Below are 17,045 nucleotides of genomic sequence, written 5' to 3' on the forward strand. Positions count from 1 at the left end.
ATTGCCATCCATGTCCACCCTCCCTAACAAAATTAAGGAGCAAAAAATAAACAGAAACTCGGCCCAGGGTTGGTATTTAGTACAGCTACTGCATAATACACGATGTTTTTTTTTGTTGTTGTTGTTTGTTTGTTTTTAAAGTGTAGAATATGCTCAGCTAGAGAAATCAGGGTAGAACTGGGGGGGGGGGGGAGGAGGTGAACCACAAAACTGTATCTTCTTTAAGGCTATAAAAGTATGTCTTCCCCAAGACCCAAACTTGAGAGTTCTACCAGGAATTATTCCTGTTAAGATTCAACAAATTGTCCTGTGTTTTTTAAAGAGTAGAGATCACCGATAAACATGGAGAAATATATATACAAAAGCACACCATCGTAAAACACATATTACACGCATGCATACAAACACACACACAGTATGCTTACAACATTAAAGGCCTTTCTACTCTGATTTTTTAAACACACATTTTTTTAAAGTTATCTAAGGAAGGTTAACGGGTGGTACTATAAAAGCAAGCCCGGGTGATAGGAAGACAAATTGTAAAAGGCAGTTTGATGATCTGGGCGCTGCCAGGACCTAGGGTTGACGCTCAGGAAGGCCCCATATGCTGGAGTGAGGATTCCAGCTGCCCCGCCCGCTCCCCTCAAAATTAGGTGAAGCACTCAACATGCAAAGACTCTCAGAGAGATGCTGGTTGAATAACGTGGAGCTTCTCAATAGACACAAATTTCCACTGTGGTTGTCAATCTTGGGACTGATGGTTGGGATGGGGGGTGGAGTTATAACCCCCCACTCCCACCCCCAGATTTCAAAACTAGGCTGTGCCTGTACCCACTCCCCTGCTGCCTCAATCCAATGACAGGACTCCAGTTTGGGCTGCCACCAGCAGAAGAGCCACGATCAGCTTCACAGGGGAGAAGCCCTCAGAGTCTTCTGCAATTCCCAAAGTACCTTAAGGGTACCTTTGTTCACAGAGAAGAACCTAGGGCCTTTGGGGACCATGGGTTCAGAACGCCAAGCATCAACAGCCTTTTTCTTACATCATCCACCTGAATGGCTACTGACTTGCCTGCTTTTCCATAGGGCATTTCAGCAAGCATCTTCCCCATGACCTCCCACCCACTGCCCTCCCTCCCCAACTCTGTCTTCTACAAACACAAACATACATGCACAGAATAAATAATAAGCATGCCCATGTAAGAAACAAAAAAGGAAATTAAAAAATGGAACTCCTTACTGTGGTACTAACCATCCTAGCGGATGGGGGATTTGTCCTACAGTGCCGGGCGATAGTGGGTAATACGGAGATATATCTGGAGGGTGCGGAGGCCGTGGGATTCCTGAGAGAAGAAGCAGAATTTTAGGTACAAGAGAGGGAGAGAAGGAAAGAGAAACTGTCAGGTGATGGGAACAGGTAAAGGATAAAGGGAGACATTGCCTCTGTAATCCTAGCATGAGGTTCTTTTCATGATTCTGATCCTAAGAACTTGTCAGTAAGTTTCATCTCATTATCTCTCTGCCGCAGCTTGAAAAGTTTATCTCACTCTAGATGGATCTTACACTGGCTAAATGCAGACGAACTCAGAAAATGCCAGCTTGGGTATCTCTGCCTTATGTGAGTGGTATGATTATTTGAATTGAAAAAAAAAATCTAAAGGGGTTGGCACGTAGTAGGGGATCAAGTAATATTAAATTCCTTTGTCCTCACAACTTGTCCCTTCCCTCCTTCCTTGTAATTCTAATGACTTACCTGCATGAGTTACTCCTCTGGTTTCTACTTTTTGAGTTATGGCTTTTGAAAGGTTACCCTTGCCCTCTTTCAAAAAAGTTAATTCTGTTTAAATGTGTCCAACTCCACTTTGAAGATGAGCGGAGGAGAAACTCACACAATGCCGTGGCATCTTATCCAAGGCAGAATCTGAACTGAACAGACCGGGAGATGTTGGAGGCCTGGTACACTCAGTTCTAGAGCCTGGTTTTCTAGAGGACCAAGTCACCTGCGTGAGTTAACCCACCCACCGCTGACTGGGTACCGCTGGACCACAGGGGCTGAGGAGAGAGTTCTGAAGGTCCGTGCCACCGCACACTTATTAATTCCACAGGAACGCATCCTGCAATCAATCCTTAGAAATCAAGAGGGCTGGGAGCAATCTGGACCCAGAGGAGCAGATCCACGCAGCTCAGGTGGGAAGCAAAATGAACAATTCCTCAGAATTAAAACAGTATTTAAGGGCATGAGCTGCGTGTTCGCGGATGAAAACTATTTCATTTTTTTTTTAAATTCTTTCAGGAAGCTTTTAATCTGTAAATTAAGCCTCCCTGGGTGACATTTTCATGCAGACATTGTTTTCTCTCTATTACAAAAACCAAACAGATTAGCTGGGCTTGGACCCTACACCAAGCCATTCGCACACTTGAAAGAACATTCGCAGAGGAAAAGTAAACAGTCCGCAGACGTTAATCATATGCTTTACGATAACCATTTAAAAGCTGTTCCCTGTACTACCATTATTTAAATGAGACGTTGAAGCTGCCATTCACTCGTGGAGCCTGGGGCCGGCTGGCGGCCTCCTCCAGCCATCCAAGCACCAGGCTCGGTCCCCCACGAGCACAAAGGGGGCTCAGAAGCTGGTGAAAGCCAGCTAATGTGTGGCTTCATTCAGGGGCAGCCAAGGCGGCCTGAACAGGCAGTCTACCTCAGCTCAACACCAAACAATTCCCTCCGACAAAGTGACATGGGAATAGCCATTCTGAATCCATCCTTCTAATTAACTAGCTGGGAAGAGAAACCAACCCGAGCCAGTGCATCGCCCAGTCAGAAAGATACACCCCTGGCCTTAGCTGTTCTCCCAAGACCACCCCACCTTGTTTTATATCTTGTTGCAGGAGAGCTGTAAGTAACCTCGCCTTCTCCCTCTCTCCTCTTTAGGGAAAAAGCACGTGGGATGGAAAGGAGGGACAAGTATAAAAGCTGGAGTAATGTGGCATCTTCTGCCTGAGACCCTATTGGTTGTTCCGTGATGCAATGAGGAAACCATGTTGGACTTGGGTCTTCCCATCTGCAAAACAGGCTTGATAATAAATACCTAGGATATTGCAGTGGAGGAAGAACTCAAAGAAACCAGCAGACAGAATGCAGAACCCCGTGATGTGGTCTCTCGAGGTTGCACCAAGTCATCGTCAAGTGACTATAGTCCCTTAGCCACCAAGGAACTGGGGCTTCAGGGAAACACGCTGTTAGGGCTCTTATACTCCCAAGGAGCTGAGGAGGAGTCCATGACATGCCTCCAAAACTATTACTGCCTCCGAGTCTGTTTGAGGCTCTTGGAGTTATAAGCCACTCCTAAGAATCACCGAGTGACTCATACCCAGGTTCCCAAGACAGCCCCTGCAGGCGTACCCGGAGCTCTGAAGAGATCCTTAGCACTGCAAATGGACTTCTCCAGAGGGGAGGAGAGATCCACTCCCTCACCAGGCTCTGGCCTCCCTAAAGAGCGTCCTTGTCAATATCCGGGAGAGAAACAGAAGCCTCTCCATCACCACTGCAGCCAGTCCCCAAGGCAACATCCCTCCCCACTGCAGCCAGCCCCCAAGTCAACATCCCTCCCCAGCAGGTCCCCTGGTGGCCCTGGGACCAGCACACTCTCTTTGCACCCAAGCACTTGGCCTACCTGTTTTGGGGTCTACGTCAGCTGGTAAGTGTGGAGGTGGGTTTCCCGGCGTGAAGTGTTCATTGCTGTATGTGATAAGAGGCGTGAGAGGGTGGACATGGTGGGGGTGTTGCACAACCGGCACTTTGTTCGACTGTGGGGAGGGAAAGAACAGAGAAGGACACCGTCACGCCAGTTCCGACAGCCCAGGACTCCCGACCCTCAGGATGCCCTGACCACTCCCCACACCCTCCCAACCTGGACTTTGTAAGATGCAGTCAACTCCGCCCACTGCCCTGGCCCTGGTCCATGTACTAAAATAACAGACAGCTGTGATTCAGCTCTCTGGGTAGGTGCGCCTCAGTCTTTACCTCACCCCTGGGCCTGGCTTTTAAAATACCTTCTCCACCACGACCCCATCATGGAGCCCAAGAGTTTGCACTCTTCCCATCAGCAGGTAAATCGGAAGTGGGGGGCTCTAATCCCCCAGGCCTACTGTGTTCCTGAAGGTGGCGGGGATCTCCTACCCCAGGGACCCACGGGAGGGACCTTCAGGAGGCAGGCAGGCTTCACAGGGGACAGGCTAGGAAAACCGGCTAAGGAAACCCTTGGTTACAAGAAACCTGGCAGGGCCCTAATCCCACCCACCCAGCCTCCTCATCCACCACCCCAGGCTCTGAACCCCTCCTGGCCCCTTAGAACCAGTGGGCAAACTACAGTCTTTTACAGACAGCAAGGATGAAAAGCCTCACTCATGGTCTGGTTGGGAGTGTGAACTTCACCAGAAAGCTCTAAACTGCCAGGCGAGCACCTGCATATTTTATGCAGATTACAGCAGCCCAGGTTCATTAGGAATCTCATTAGGAAGTCATGCGTAATGCTAACAAATTAACTGGATGATGATGAATTGGGCTAATAAAAGGTATGTACGCATTTTAGAAATGGGCAGTTCTAGAAAACAAAGTACAAGGCATTTTTACGTTTGGGAAGAGTTGCTAGGTGGAGAGAAGGAGAAAAAAATAAAAAGAAAAGCATTTTAAAGATTTTCCTAGTTGCAATAACCAGACCTTCCCAAATTATCTTCTGCTCCTTTCCCCACCCCAGTCTCAACCACCCCCTCCCCCGCCCACTAGGAGAGGCTATAACTCAGCCCAGCAAGATCACAAAGAAAAACTTAAGCTGAAACAAGCGGACTACTGGGCCATTTACCGAGAGTAATCCAATTGCAAAAAACCCTATTCCCAATAGAGGATTTTCACTAAAATCCTACAACAGGGACATTTAACCAGATTAGGTACCAGCAAAGATAAAGAGGCCAGTATTAGATGATGAATGGATTAGAGTCAAGTTTCATTTTAGAACGTGTCTTCATTTCCTTTTATTACTTTTAGGAAGGCACAACTTGCATTAACATCAAGGAAAAGGAAATGCATTAAAAGAAAAGGAGGAAGGTTCCAGTGCTGCCCACTAGCGCCTCTTGAGTTCAGGGACCACCAAGCAGTTAGTTCTCTGTGTTTTTCTTCTTGTCCTTTTTTTTTTTTTTTAAATGGGTGAAGAAAGAAGGGGTGTGATATAATAAGAGTATTTCTTACCACAGTTAATTGTGGGGAGGGCATTTTAAAAGGCGCTTCTAACTTTTTCATGGGTATGTTTGGAAAGAAAAATATGGCTTTCCTAAATGCTCCAGGAAAAAAACACAGAAAGAGAAGCCAACACGCCCAACAGCCGGGTTTAATGATTCCTATAAACAACTGGACACTTTCAGAGAAAGACGGTAGCTAGAGGCTCATGGGAGCCTTGTATCGTGAACTATCATTTTGCAATCACAACACCGAAATTAAAAGCACCCAGCAACACTTCCTTCGTCAGCAGCTATGAAGGTCTGGACGTGGCCCAAGTCAGCTGAGTGAAGGGCAGCCACTCCAAGGCCAGTGCCAGCATCTCATGGCCATGCACTGAGGAGTCTTTTAGGAACCATTTCTATTTAGGACAACTTGAAAAATAACCAGCAAATAAGCTCTCACTGTGTGCTGGGGTGGAGAGGGAAAAGAGCAAGAGACAAACATATCACATGGAGTGGAGACCATTAGGAGGAAAGGAAAATGACAGCTGCTGCCTTCTAGAAGTTTTCTATCTGGTTGGAAAGACACACACCCGCTGAAATGAAAGAAAGCAGACCAGGGCTTCCCTGGTGGCGCAGTGGTTAAGAATCCGCCTGCCAATGCAGGGGACATGGGTTCGAGCCCTGGTCCGGGAAGATCCCACATGCCATGGAACAACTAAGCCCGTGCGCCACAACTACTGAGCCTGTGCTCTAGAGCCCACAAGCCACAACTACTGAAGCCCACCAGCCTAGAACCTGTGCTCCGCAATAAGAGAAACCACCGCAGTGAGAAGCCTATGCACTGCAACGAAGACCCAATGCAGCCAAAAATAAAATAAATAAGTTAAAAAAAAAAAAGAATCCGCCTGCCAATGCAGGGGACATGGGTTCGAGCCCTGGTCCGGGAAGATCCCACATGCCACGGAGCAACTAAGCCCATGCGCCACAACTACTGAGCCTGCGCTCTAGAGCCCACAAGCCACAACTACTGAAGCCCGTGCGCCACAACTACTGAGCCTGTGCTCTAGAGCCCACGAGCTGCGACTACTGAAGCCCGTGCGCCTAGAGCCCATGCTCCGCAACAAGAAGCCACCGCAGTGACAAGCCATGAACCGCAACAAAGAGTGGCCCCCGCTCGCCGCAACTAGAGAAAGCCCGTGCGCAGTAACAAAGACCCAACGCAGCCAAAAATAAATAAATAAATAAATTTATTTATTTATTTATTTAAAAAAAGGAAAAGAAAGCCGACCAGTCCCAGACAGTTTAAAATAAGTGTGGAATAACTGTGGGACCCATGGGAAGAACCACAGATAGCCCAAGGGAGGGAAGATCGTCACTTAGGAGTTTGAAGGACTTCCAGGGAACGGGACCACCACAAGCAATGGAAGAAAGCAAGTGTATAAACCTGTGATGGGAAAAGGGCAGTGAGACTTGCATTCCCCAGCTCTGGTTGAGTCAAGCATCTCTCAGGATGCTTATCACGAACTTGGATCCCTGATACTAAGAAATCTCTCAGGAGGGACCTGATTCGGTAGGTCTGGGCTCAGGACCCAGGCATCTTGGGTCTGCCTATGGAGTACCACAGGTGTCTCTTCTGTTTAGCCATGACCCCTAGACCAGAGAACCACGAGAACCACCAGACAAGCACAAATGTTAAGAGACTTGAGTCCTAATCATGAATTGAGTCCTAGTTCTGACAGAATCCATGGAAAGGGCTTAGCACAAAACCTGCCACATGGTAAGCACAGGAATGGTGGCTTATTATTATTGTTATTTTTGTTGTTCGGGAGAAGCTGCCCGATGGCACGGTTCTGTTTGTGGTTCAGAAGTGCAAGTTCCATGGCTGTCTTCCAAGCAGGAAACGCTGGGGAGACCCTCTTTCTCTACCTGTCCACTGAAGGATGAAGACAGCATTTGGGCAACAGTGAAGTTCACAGGTATGTGAGAAAACTTCTCCCTCTTCCTGTTAGATACATGTAAAAGGGGATTCTAATGAAAAGTTGGACACCTGTTCTGGCTGCCATCACTCTCATATTATTTTGCACATCTCAGCCTACTAGCCAATTAGTTTCTTCCTGTTCAGTCAAAACTCTGTAGCATGGGGAGGGGTGGTCAGAGGAGGGTAAAGGGATCTGAAGTTTTAAATGCTGCCTGGCTTTGGGATGGGGGATGCAGGTCCTACTGAGACATGGAACTCTTTTCTGATGTGACCGCATGACAGGCAAGTCCCTAGAAACAATACAATCACGTGGCTCTCCAGGCTGGCTGGTTCCTAAGCAAGCCCAGGGAGATGCAGTCATACGTGTAGAAACCAGGGTCTAATTGCCACTCCCACTGAACCTGCCTGCACCTGGACTGCTTTTATGATGGGAGGACGTCCTTCTAGAAAATGCTCATGTCTCTCCAGCCTCAGATCTCCACAGTCCTTTCTGTCTGCACCATATTATGTCCACTGCTAGGGGTCGCAATAACCTTTCTTGGTGCCACCATAGCTAAGTCCCTGAAGGACAAAGACGATGTGTTGCAGAACTTTGTGTCCCCTGTAATGCCCAGCCTGTGGGAGTGGAGAGCACACTCTCATAAACTGCGTAAGAACCACCAAATTGCAACAGTAAGCATCAGAAGAAGAGAAGGACAGACAGAGCCAGCCTCACAGATTGATTTCAGTAAATGGCGCTGCTCTTAAATGGCGCCTACTCAGAATCACAGAGTAGAGCTGGGGAGGTGGAGAGCACGTCAGAAACCATTCAGTCCAATACCTTATTATAACAGCGTCTTTAAAAAATGGGTTTAGAGCCCACTGGCTTGCACACGGTGACCGAGAGTGCAGTCTGAGAATTCCAGGAAGACTCGGGTTTAAATCCTACTTCAATCCAGCTGTATAACCTCTCACAGGCCTTCGTTTCTGTGTAAACTCCAGATGAGAACTGTGTCTACCTAATAGGGTTGTTGTGAAAATTAAAAGAGATCGTGGGCTTCCCTGGTGGCGCAGTGGTTGGGAATCTGCCTGCCAATGCAGGGGACACGGGTTCGAACCCTGGTCTGGGAAGATCCCACATGCCGCGGAGCGACTGGGCCCGTGAGCCACAATTACTGAGCCTGCGCGTCTGGAGCCTGTGCTCCGCAACAAGAGAGGCCGCGATAGTGAGAGGCCTGCGCACCGCGATGAAGAGTGGCCCCCCCGTCGCCGCAACTAGAGAAAGCCCTCGCATAGAAATGAAGACCCAACACAGCCAAAAATAAATAAAATTTTTTTAAAAAATTAAAAAAAAAAGAGATCATGCCTGTAAAGTGCGTGTTAGCACAGTGCCTGGCACGTCCACGCATGTGCAAAGAAGCTTTGACAACTACAGTCCAATGAATACTAACAACGAGGGCACCGTGAAGGTGACGTCTGCTACCCCTCCGGTCTCTTGTCATTAAATTCACAGGGGGCAACGCAGTCCCAGACCGCACTCCTTACTGCAAAGGCAAAGACGTGCACGGCGGGGCAAGAGTAAGTACACTGACGTCCTGCAGCCACCCTCCCTCAGGTGCACGCCCTTCTAAAAATGTGATGTTTTGTCCATAAATATATTTTATTATGTCTTTTGAGAAAAACCATCACTTTATTATGCTAATAAATAACACTGTCACAGAAGAGTTGAAAGTTAAATAAGAATAGCCAACGACAACCAAGGTCCTTCCAGAAACAGGGGGAGGGCCTCGAAGTAGGAGCTGATATAAATGAAACACGGAACCACCCCCCCAAATAGGAAATGTCCCTTAAGACTTTCCCCTTCGCTAGGAACAGCTCCCACTTCTTTAGAGAGGTCTTTAAGGATTGTGTTCAAAACTGTACAACCCTAAGAAAATTCAGATGTGAAAAGTACCTTTTGTGAGGGACATGGAAAACCTTCCAGAAATGCATCCAGGAAATCTAAATTAAAGCTACAATGTCTGCTGGGAGTGTTGGTGGGGTAAACAGGCTGAAATATGTATCTCCTCCCTCTTTTATCTTTCTACAGAGTCCAGTGTTCAAGGCAAACAACTGTAACATAAAACTAGGTGCCTCTTAGGCAAGCGCTTTATCTAAATATTAAATATGTCTTCAAAACTACCCAGGGGTGCGAAATCATTACCTCCAGGGACAGCTAACTGAAGTTCAAGGTTGTGAGAGTGGCAATCATGGGAGGCTGCATGGAGAGCTTAAGGTGCTGCTAGTTAAGCCTGAAAGAATATGATGAGCGCTGGCAATCCCTGAGCCACAAAAAACAGCAAACATTCCTAAAATATTCCACACAAGGTCAGGGAGTTAGGCCACAGTTGCCCATACACACCAGCACTACCAGTGCCTGAAACTCACCCAGAGCGCCACTCAGGACCCCTTGCCTAGACAGCCCTCTGACCGAGACCTCTCTGGCTCACACCAGCGCAGCTCACAGCTGCCACATCCAATGGAGCCTGGCCCCTGTGTTGAGTGTGACAGACTTTATTCAGTCCTCACAAAGAAACCTATGAAGTAGTTGCATTTGTTATTAGTTCCACCCAGCAGGTGAGGAAACCTGTCCCAGGTCACAGGCTTTGCGAGCTCACCTGTCTGACTCGACCTCCTGCTGCTGTGTCTGCGGAGACGAGCCCTGGGACGGGGTTCACTGCCAGGTGGGGTAGTGAGCTGCTGCACCCAGTAAGCCCAGCCTGGGCCAGCCTTCCCAGCTGGACACAGATGCTTCAGGACTCCTAAGGGGATCTGTCCCCCATACTCCCCCCTACCAGTCTCTGGAACCTAGACCAGTTCAGCACACAATGCTCCCGCCAACCCCCAATGAGGAGTAGCTCAGGGCTGCCCGCCTCAGCCAGGCACGCCCTTGCTATGGAGCACGAGGCATTTTTAGCAGGGATTTTTACACCATGTGGCGGATTATGGAGGGAGGGGTGTAAAACATTTAGTGGCATGCTTCTGCTTCTCAAATACAGACACAAGCGATATCAGGGCCCATCAGGATTCTGGTGATAGATGTGGTCAGTTCTGGCAGAAAAGGAAAAGTCAGCTAAAAACGCGAACTTATCAAATGAAGTAAACATTATCTATTTAAAAGGAACCAAAATCCTCATCTGACTTTAAATTATTGAGGCTTTATGTTTTCTACCTGGAGGAATGGCTGTTACTCATTTCTCCCCCCCCCCCCGGTTCTGTTCGTCAAGCCCTATGGGTTTTGAGCACTGAATAGTGAAATTAGAAAGAAAAGGTCCTTTAACAGCCCTCAAAGCGCACAAAGCCTTTCCACCCAAAGTATTCATCCTACTGCAGTGGGAGGAGCGGGGAGGGGGCACCCCCTGCGGCTGACCTTTGACCCCTCGAGAACCCTGAAGCCCGGTGTTCTGGCCATGCCACCCTCATCGCCGAGCGCCCACACACCCGTCCACCAAATGTTGCTCTCGATCGGGAACCCGGCAAGTGAAAGGGTGATTCAGGCCCTTCTAGATCCCCCTGCCGGCCCTCCTCTCACCCCAACCCCTCCACCTTCTCTAACTGTGGGGAACCCAAAGGGAATGAAAGCTCGCCATTCACCCTGCAACCTATTAATCAACAGACGTTGAAAACAAATAGAGCCATTGCTGGCCCTGGCCTCTCGGGTGGCCGGCCCTCCTCTTCAATACTCCCCTATGGCTCTCCCTTTCTGAAGAAGAAAAATGGGGCCAGAAAGCGCCTTTACGGGGCCAGCACAATAAAACAAAAGCAGCACAGAGGAGCATTTGTCAGCCTTCTCCCCTCCCCAGGGTGGATATGAAGGGTCTTCAGAGTCTTAGATGACCGGCCCTCCCAGGGTCTGAAATCAGCATCAGGAAGGGACACCGTTCACTCGAGGTTTACATTGAAAAATGGGTTTATGGCTCATCTCTATGCATTTTTTTCCAGATGCCACTTGCTATGGCTGCACCAAGGTCAATGGCGACTAGCAAAACGTTACTAGACGCTGCTAGTCACTGGAGTCATGGAGCGCAGATGAGGAGGAGGGGCTGGGGTGAGGAGAGGCCGTTTCTTCCTCATCAACAACCCCTTGTTGACTCAACTAGTCCTATTTTTTTGGGCTATGAACCAGAGTGGAAGGGTCAGCGACGGTAACCTTCCTGCCTAAACAACCCACTGCATCAACAAGGAGCAGCCACTTGGGTTACTGGGACGATGACGTCAGGGAGAAGCCTGTATCCAGGCCGGTGCGCACAGCCTTACTTACCTGCTGGGCGTCTCGCGACTGCATCCCGTAAGCCTCCTGCATGCACAGAGGGGAAGGGTGGCGGGCGGACATCCACCGCGGCCTGAAGGGCTCTTTCCACCCTTTACTCTGCCCCTCTCCCCTCACAGCTGCCCGAAGCCCAGCCAGCGAGGACCCACCAAGTGCAGGGGCCGTTCATGGTCGGGCACTGCTCCACTCTAAGGCCTTGCCCCCAGCTAAGGGGGCACTGTTTCCCTGGGCAAGACTTCTACTGAGGGCTACAGCACTGCCTGTTGGAAATAATAAATAACACCGAGAAAGTTTTGCTTGAAGAAATGAGGTGGTTAAGAGAAAAAAGGAGGTCTACCTATGATGAGATGCAGAAAAGAAACACCCATTCTGCAACTATAGCCTGTATCACCCTGCATCACCCAGCCTGCATCACCTGGCCTGAATCATGTGGCGCATAAGGCTGCAAAGTTACAGCTTCTACAACCACCAGAGCCTGGCAACTCAGGGCGCTGCTTATTTGTTTTGTGAATTATCAATGGCTGACTTTTTCTCCCTCCCCGCTGCAACCCTTCTTTCTCTGGAATCAAATCCACTTAGACGGCAAGAAGAGGGAGAGAGAAGATTCTCCCAGCCGTCTATGAAATTCTGCCGACTCATAGTTCCTCCTGTACTCACACAGGCATTAAAATTCCTCGTGCAGGGAAATGATTGAACAGGGTAGGCAGGGAGAGAATAAATGTGCAGCCAATTTTCATCCACATTCTCACACACACATGCATATACATAGAACTAACACAAACCATCCTAAGCTCTTGGCCTTTTTTGGGTCGTTTTGGGGGGGTTTTTTGTTTGTTTTTTTGTTTGTTTTGCCCCTTCTGTAACAACCCAGCGGGTAACACACCAAACAGATTGCCAAGCATTAAGGGTCTAAGGGGCCAAATTCAGCATTTCTTAATGACCTTTTCTCAATCCCCCAAAAGGAGGAGGGGAGGGTGGGAGGGGGGCTGGAGGTGTTAGGGTGGGGAGTGGACACACGAATGGGAACATTTAAACCTTGAAAATAAAGATGTGCTCCGGCTGCCTGGCTTTGTGAACATCGCAGCCAAGGCCCGACCCAGCAAAGCTGTGCTTTCACAAGCTCTTGAACAATTACTTCCAGTTAAGTTCATTAAATATAATTCATTTCCACTCATTCTCATTTATTTTCCAATAAAAAGAAAGCATCCCATTGTGCTTCCCCCAACTAACCTTTAAAGCACTTGCGAGCTTAAGTCTTGGCCCGCCTGGTCCAGGCTCGCCCCTGACCAGTGAGTTCCCAGGGTTTTCTTCCCGCCTGCCACAGGATCCCGGAGGGGAGTGAGGGGGTACGGCAGCACAAGGGGGCCCTCTGACCGTCCTAATCCTCCGCCAGGTCTCAGAGATGAGGACCAGCCACTCCACCCTGAAGTAATTCCCCAGGAATTGGCAACCTCCATCCTCCCGCAAGATATTTTTCTACTACTTGGGCATTAAATGATTAGCGTTAGCATAATCTATCTTGTTAAGTGTCCGAGTTTGCAGGGAATGTTTGGGACTTGGGTAAGAGGGTACAGCTGTTTCTAGGAGAGCCGATTTTCAAAACAGAGCCAGGAATAAAACTAACCTGTTCCAAATGAAGAAATCCAAAAGCTCAAATTTAAAACAACTTTTAAAAAAATAATGATTTCCAGACCATCTCCCCCCCCACCAAACACAACAACCCCAAATCTAGGGATTCCTAAATAAGATGGAAAGGAAATCACCAATTTTGATTTAGAATAAGTTTTAAGTACATAATGGTTATTACATCCTGGGGATTTCAATAAAGAAGCAGTGAACAAAATCTGATACCACCTTTCTAATTTATTTATAACGAACAGCTGTATAAAAACGTCTTTCATATTTCTTAAACACCCTGTGCCTAACTTTCCAATCTAGATGGTATTTGAAAACCATGCCTGTTACAAGAGTCTGATAAGTTTCCTTCAGAGAGCAGGTAGATTTCTCTCTAGTAACAAACAGGTGAACTGAGAGGAGGGATGGACATTTTCACGTGGCCCACGGATACAAATGGCCAAACCTCGGATTTGGCAGGAATTCAGCAAAGACAGATTAAAGAGAAGACGAAAGCAAAGGCAAAACTGCATTCTTCTGCTCTATTTTGCCCTGTTAGTGTCCCAAACATGGGCATTCTTTAACAGACATCTATAGCCTCCATAAATGATACATGTAAAAGGACACGTAAATGCAGTGTGGCGGTGAGGACACAGCACCGCTACCCCCTCTGAATGCAGCTGTTGAAAGTTTAAGGTAACACGGGAATGACCCAGGCAAAGTTCACTTAAAAAAAAAAAAAAAAAAAAGCCGTCAAATGTGTGCAGAAGTATGTAATCTGGAGGGCATGTCAGGATTTCATCACATTCCAAAATATTGCAGAAGGAAAGAATTCCATGACATAGCTCAGCCAGGCCTCCACCATCCCCAAACCACAAAGGGGAGGTTTCCCTAAAAATACAAGGTTGCAGGCTCCGTTGCTTCCAGAAAACACGGAGGCAGCAGCCTGTTGTGACAATACAAAGATCATAATATCTGTATCATCAGAGTCGGGAATTTACCCTTTCAAAGGAACTCCCTTCACATAAGCCATAAAGAATGGAGGTTTCCCGGTCCCCAAAGCAGCAGGACCGCTAGAAGTAACCCAAGTAATTTGAGTAAACAAAGGTCTGGAACCTTTCAGGAATCTGGAAACGGGAGGCTGTGCTGGGTGGGAAATTTGTGGCGACACAATTTATACACTTGCAGTGCCTGCCTGCACTATCTTCGCCACAATTCATGACAGTTTACACAATTGTACATTGAACTAGAAAGTTGCACAGAACCAGAAAGGAAAACCAAGACATACATCTGTCATTCCTTCATGCTCAACTAGAGAACTATCTACCACCTTGATAGTTCAACATGACATAGGATTTTAATTCATGATTTTGAAAACACAAGGACTCTTACAGTGTGTAGTATATTTCATTCCTTCTTCCCCCAAATATGGGATCTAAGAGCTGACTGACCACTGCAAATGTTTCTGTTTGGCCATTTAACAACAACAAAATAATAACAAAAGCAATAATAAAGACAATTAAGGAATCGCCTCCGAATTCAAGAGAATGCCCTTAACAGCTTGTGGCAAAGGATTTGACCCGAGAGTTGAACAGAGTATCAAGTATTCTAAGCGCCAAATTGGTATTGCAAAAGGGCCTTCTTCCTAATCATTAACAGCACAATAGGCTGTCATCAGTCTCTTGCTCAGGTTTCCAAAACACATTTTATATTAAGTTTACAAAATACAAACACCGCAAGCAAGACTGGAGCCCTAAAAGGCCAGCAGCATCTAAATTTGGAGATTGAAAATAAATACAACCAAAGACATAGCAACACAAAGTTAGCATTAAATATGAAACCACAATACACAGTTTACACAAGCCCTGCTACTGCAAAAGCCTTATTGCTCAAAAATGTCTCAAGCTTCCAAAGTATGCTCCTCTATGAGGGCATGTCATTTTTCCTTCTCTTTCTTCCAGTGGAGCCCACCCTGGTGGGTGAAGCGGAAAAAAATTGTTAGAAGAAATCCCAAATCCCACCCGCCCTTTTCCAGATTCCAGCTCGCTTGCACTTGGGGAGCCAGGTCTGCATCGCTATAGAACCATAAGGATTGTGATGAAAGTCAAGCTTTCTCTCCTCCCCATCTTTTTTTTTTCTTTAACCCCTTCCCCCCTCCCCCAAAAACCACTATGAAAAGTACACAGTGAAAGAGCACACACAGCTTGACACGACCATTTATTCTTGTCTTGTTTTTCCTTCCCACCGTCTGAATTAAAAAAAAAAAGCACAAAGGTTTAATGGTCAAGACCATAAGCAAGGACATGAACACACACACACACACACACACACACACACACACACACACACACCCCACTACTCACCCAGCAATTCAAATTGAGGTGCCAACTGCCCAACTGGTGGAAGAGAGTGAGCCCAGAGGCCACCGTGCCTCCCTTCCCACTCAAATCTTCCATTCCCACTAAGATGGTATCCCTAGGGTACATAATAGCTTTGGTTTTCTTTCTCTCCACCTCAACAAAAACTTTCTCTGTACCTTCAAGATGGAACTGGGCCAGCTTTTTTTCTCCTCCCTTATTGCTTTTCTCACTTTTCTTCTTCCTCCCAGCTTCCCCTCCCTTTATTCCTTTCACTTAAAGAGCTGAAAAAAAGCATCTTAAAAGATGGAGATGGCTCCCAATTTCTGCCCTGGGGTACTCAAAACGCTCCAAGTTCTCGCTCACAATGCCTGCAGTTATTTTGTTGATTCTTCCCTTTCCACACACATGCCTCAGAAATCAAAAACAAAATAAAACAAAAGAAACCAAATAATCTAGTTCGACTGGTTGCAGATTAAATTTTTAAAAGTTAATGAAAAGAAATTGCTCCTAGTTTCTACTCTGTACCACTATGAAATCCGTGAAGGAAGGGGGAAGGCCAATCTTCCCCAGCCAGCTCAGGGCACTAAGCAGACTTCCCCTCCCTCACCCGTTACCTTGGGCAGCAGGGACAGAGCTACCGCTAAGAGTAGCTAAGAAATTACGGTCAGCCGTGAGGGAAAATGATCAACCGAATGCAGTAGGCAGGCACTTTATCTGCAAGATTGTCAAATCCCTCAAAACAAATTTCTTAGGGAGAGGGCTGCCATGGGAGAGGGGGAGGGAGGGGGAAAGTGTATTTTCCTGTCACAGTGACACAGGAGTGACACTTGGTAGGGCCTTGCCAGCCTCGCGTACACACCCCTCTTTTCCTTCCAGAGTAACAGACTGTGCCTGAAAGATTTTCAACTGACCTCTCTGGAAGCAGAAGAACGGAAGCTTCCTGTGTTCACTGGCATTCCAGTAGTCTGAAGGCTGACTCGCTTTTTTGATTGTGAGTTTTGTGAGCTTCCCCAGAATGAGAAGGGGAGAGAGAAAGAGGGAGGGAGAGGGAGAGAGGAGAGAGGAGAGAAGGAGAAAGGAGAAAAGAGAAAAGGCAATCCCTGAGTCCCACCAACCCGACTTACTTTTCCGGGGTCTCTCCTAGGTTCCAGGGCCGGGTACATGTGTGTGGGTTTAACTTAATTGGAGTTGAGAGGCTCAGACATCATAGGCCTGAAATCGTTCTCTTTTCCATGAAGGAGGGGAGTGTGGGAGGGTGTCTGCTCCAGGAGGGGGTTAAAGACACAAGAAAGTTGCAGAGGACAGAAGTCACCCAGAACGCCTTTCAGGTCCTTTCCCACCCCAAGTGTTAATTAAATCATTTCGCCCTCTTCAAAAGCAAACACACAACTCTGATTTGCATGCAGGTAAGAAAACACCCCTACTACTGCCACATGGGATCCCGGCCCTGTCTTGCTTGAAGCAAGACCGGTGGCAAAGATTCGGTTTCTTCTGGCGCGAGACACCTAACGTACAGGAGATGTTTTTAATTTACCGACTCGACTGCCCAGCTGTTTATCTGCAAAGCCACAGGGCTGTTTTCATGATGTTG

At 47.5% G+C, this 17,045-nt stretch overlaps 1 protein-coding gene across 47 annotated transcripts in view; it reads right to left on the minus strand.

Moving 5' to 3' along the window:
• TCF7L2 (transcription factor 7 like 2) overlaps positions 1 to 17,045 on the minus strand; it is a 196,217-nt gene that overhangs the window by 21,960 nt on the left and 157,212 nt on the right. For 36 of the 47 annotated variants that reach the window (XM_082423291.1, XM_082423280.1, XM_082423313.1 and 33 more), the window contains 2 exons: positions 3,672 to 3,804; positions 1,238 to 1,340 (listed from right to left, as the gene is read on the minus strand). In XM_082423291.1, the coding sequence (XP_082279417.1) occupies positions 1,238 to 1,340; positions 3,672 to 3,804 (236 nt within the window). The remainder of the gene's footprint in view (positions 1 to 1,237; positions 1,341 to 3,671; positions 3,805 to 17,045) is intronic. The other 11 variants (XM_082423302.1, XM_082423322.1, XM_082423283.1 and 8 more) reach the window with 1 other exon arrangement.

Source organism: Balaenoptera physalus, assembly GCF_965194825.1.
Source record: "Balaenoptera physalus genome assembly, chromosome: 14".
Lineage (NCBI taxonomy): Eukaryota > Metazoa > Chordata > Mammalia > Artiodactyla > Balaenopteridae > Balaenoptera > Balaenoptera physalus.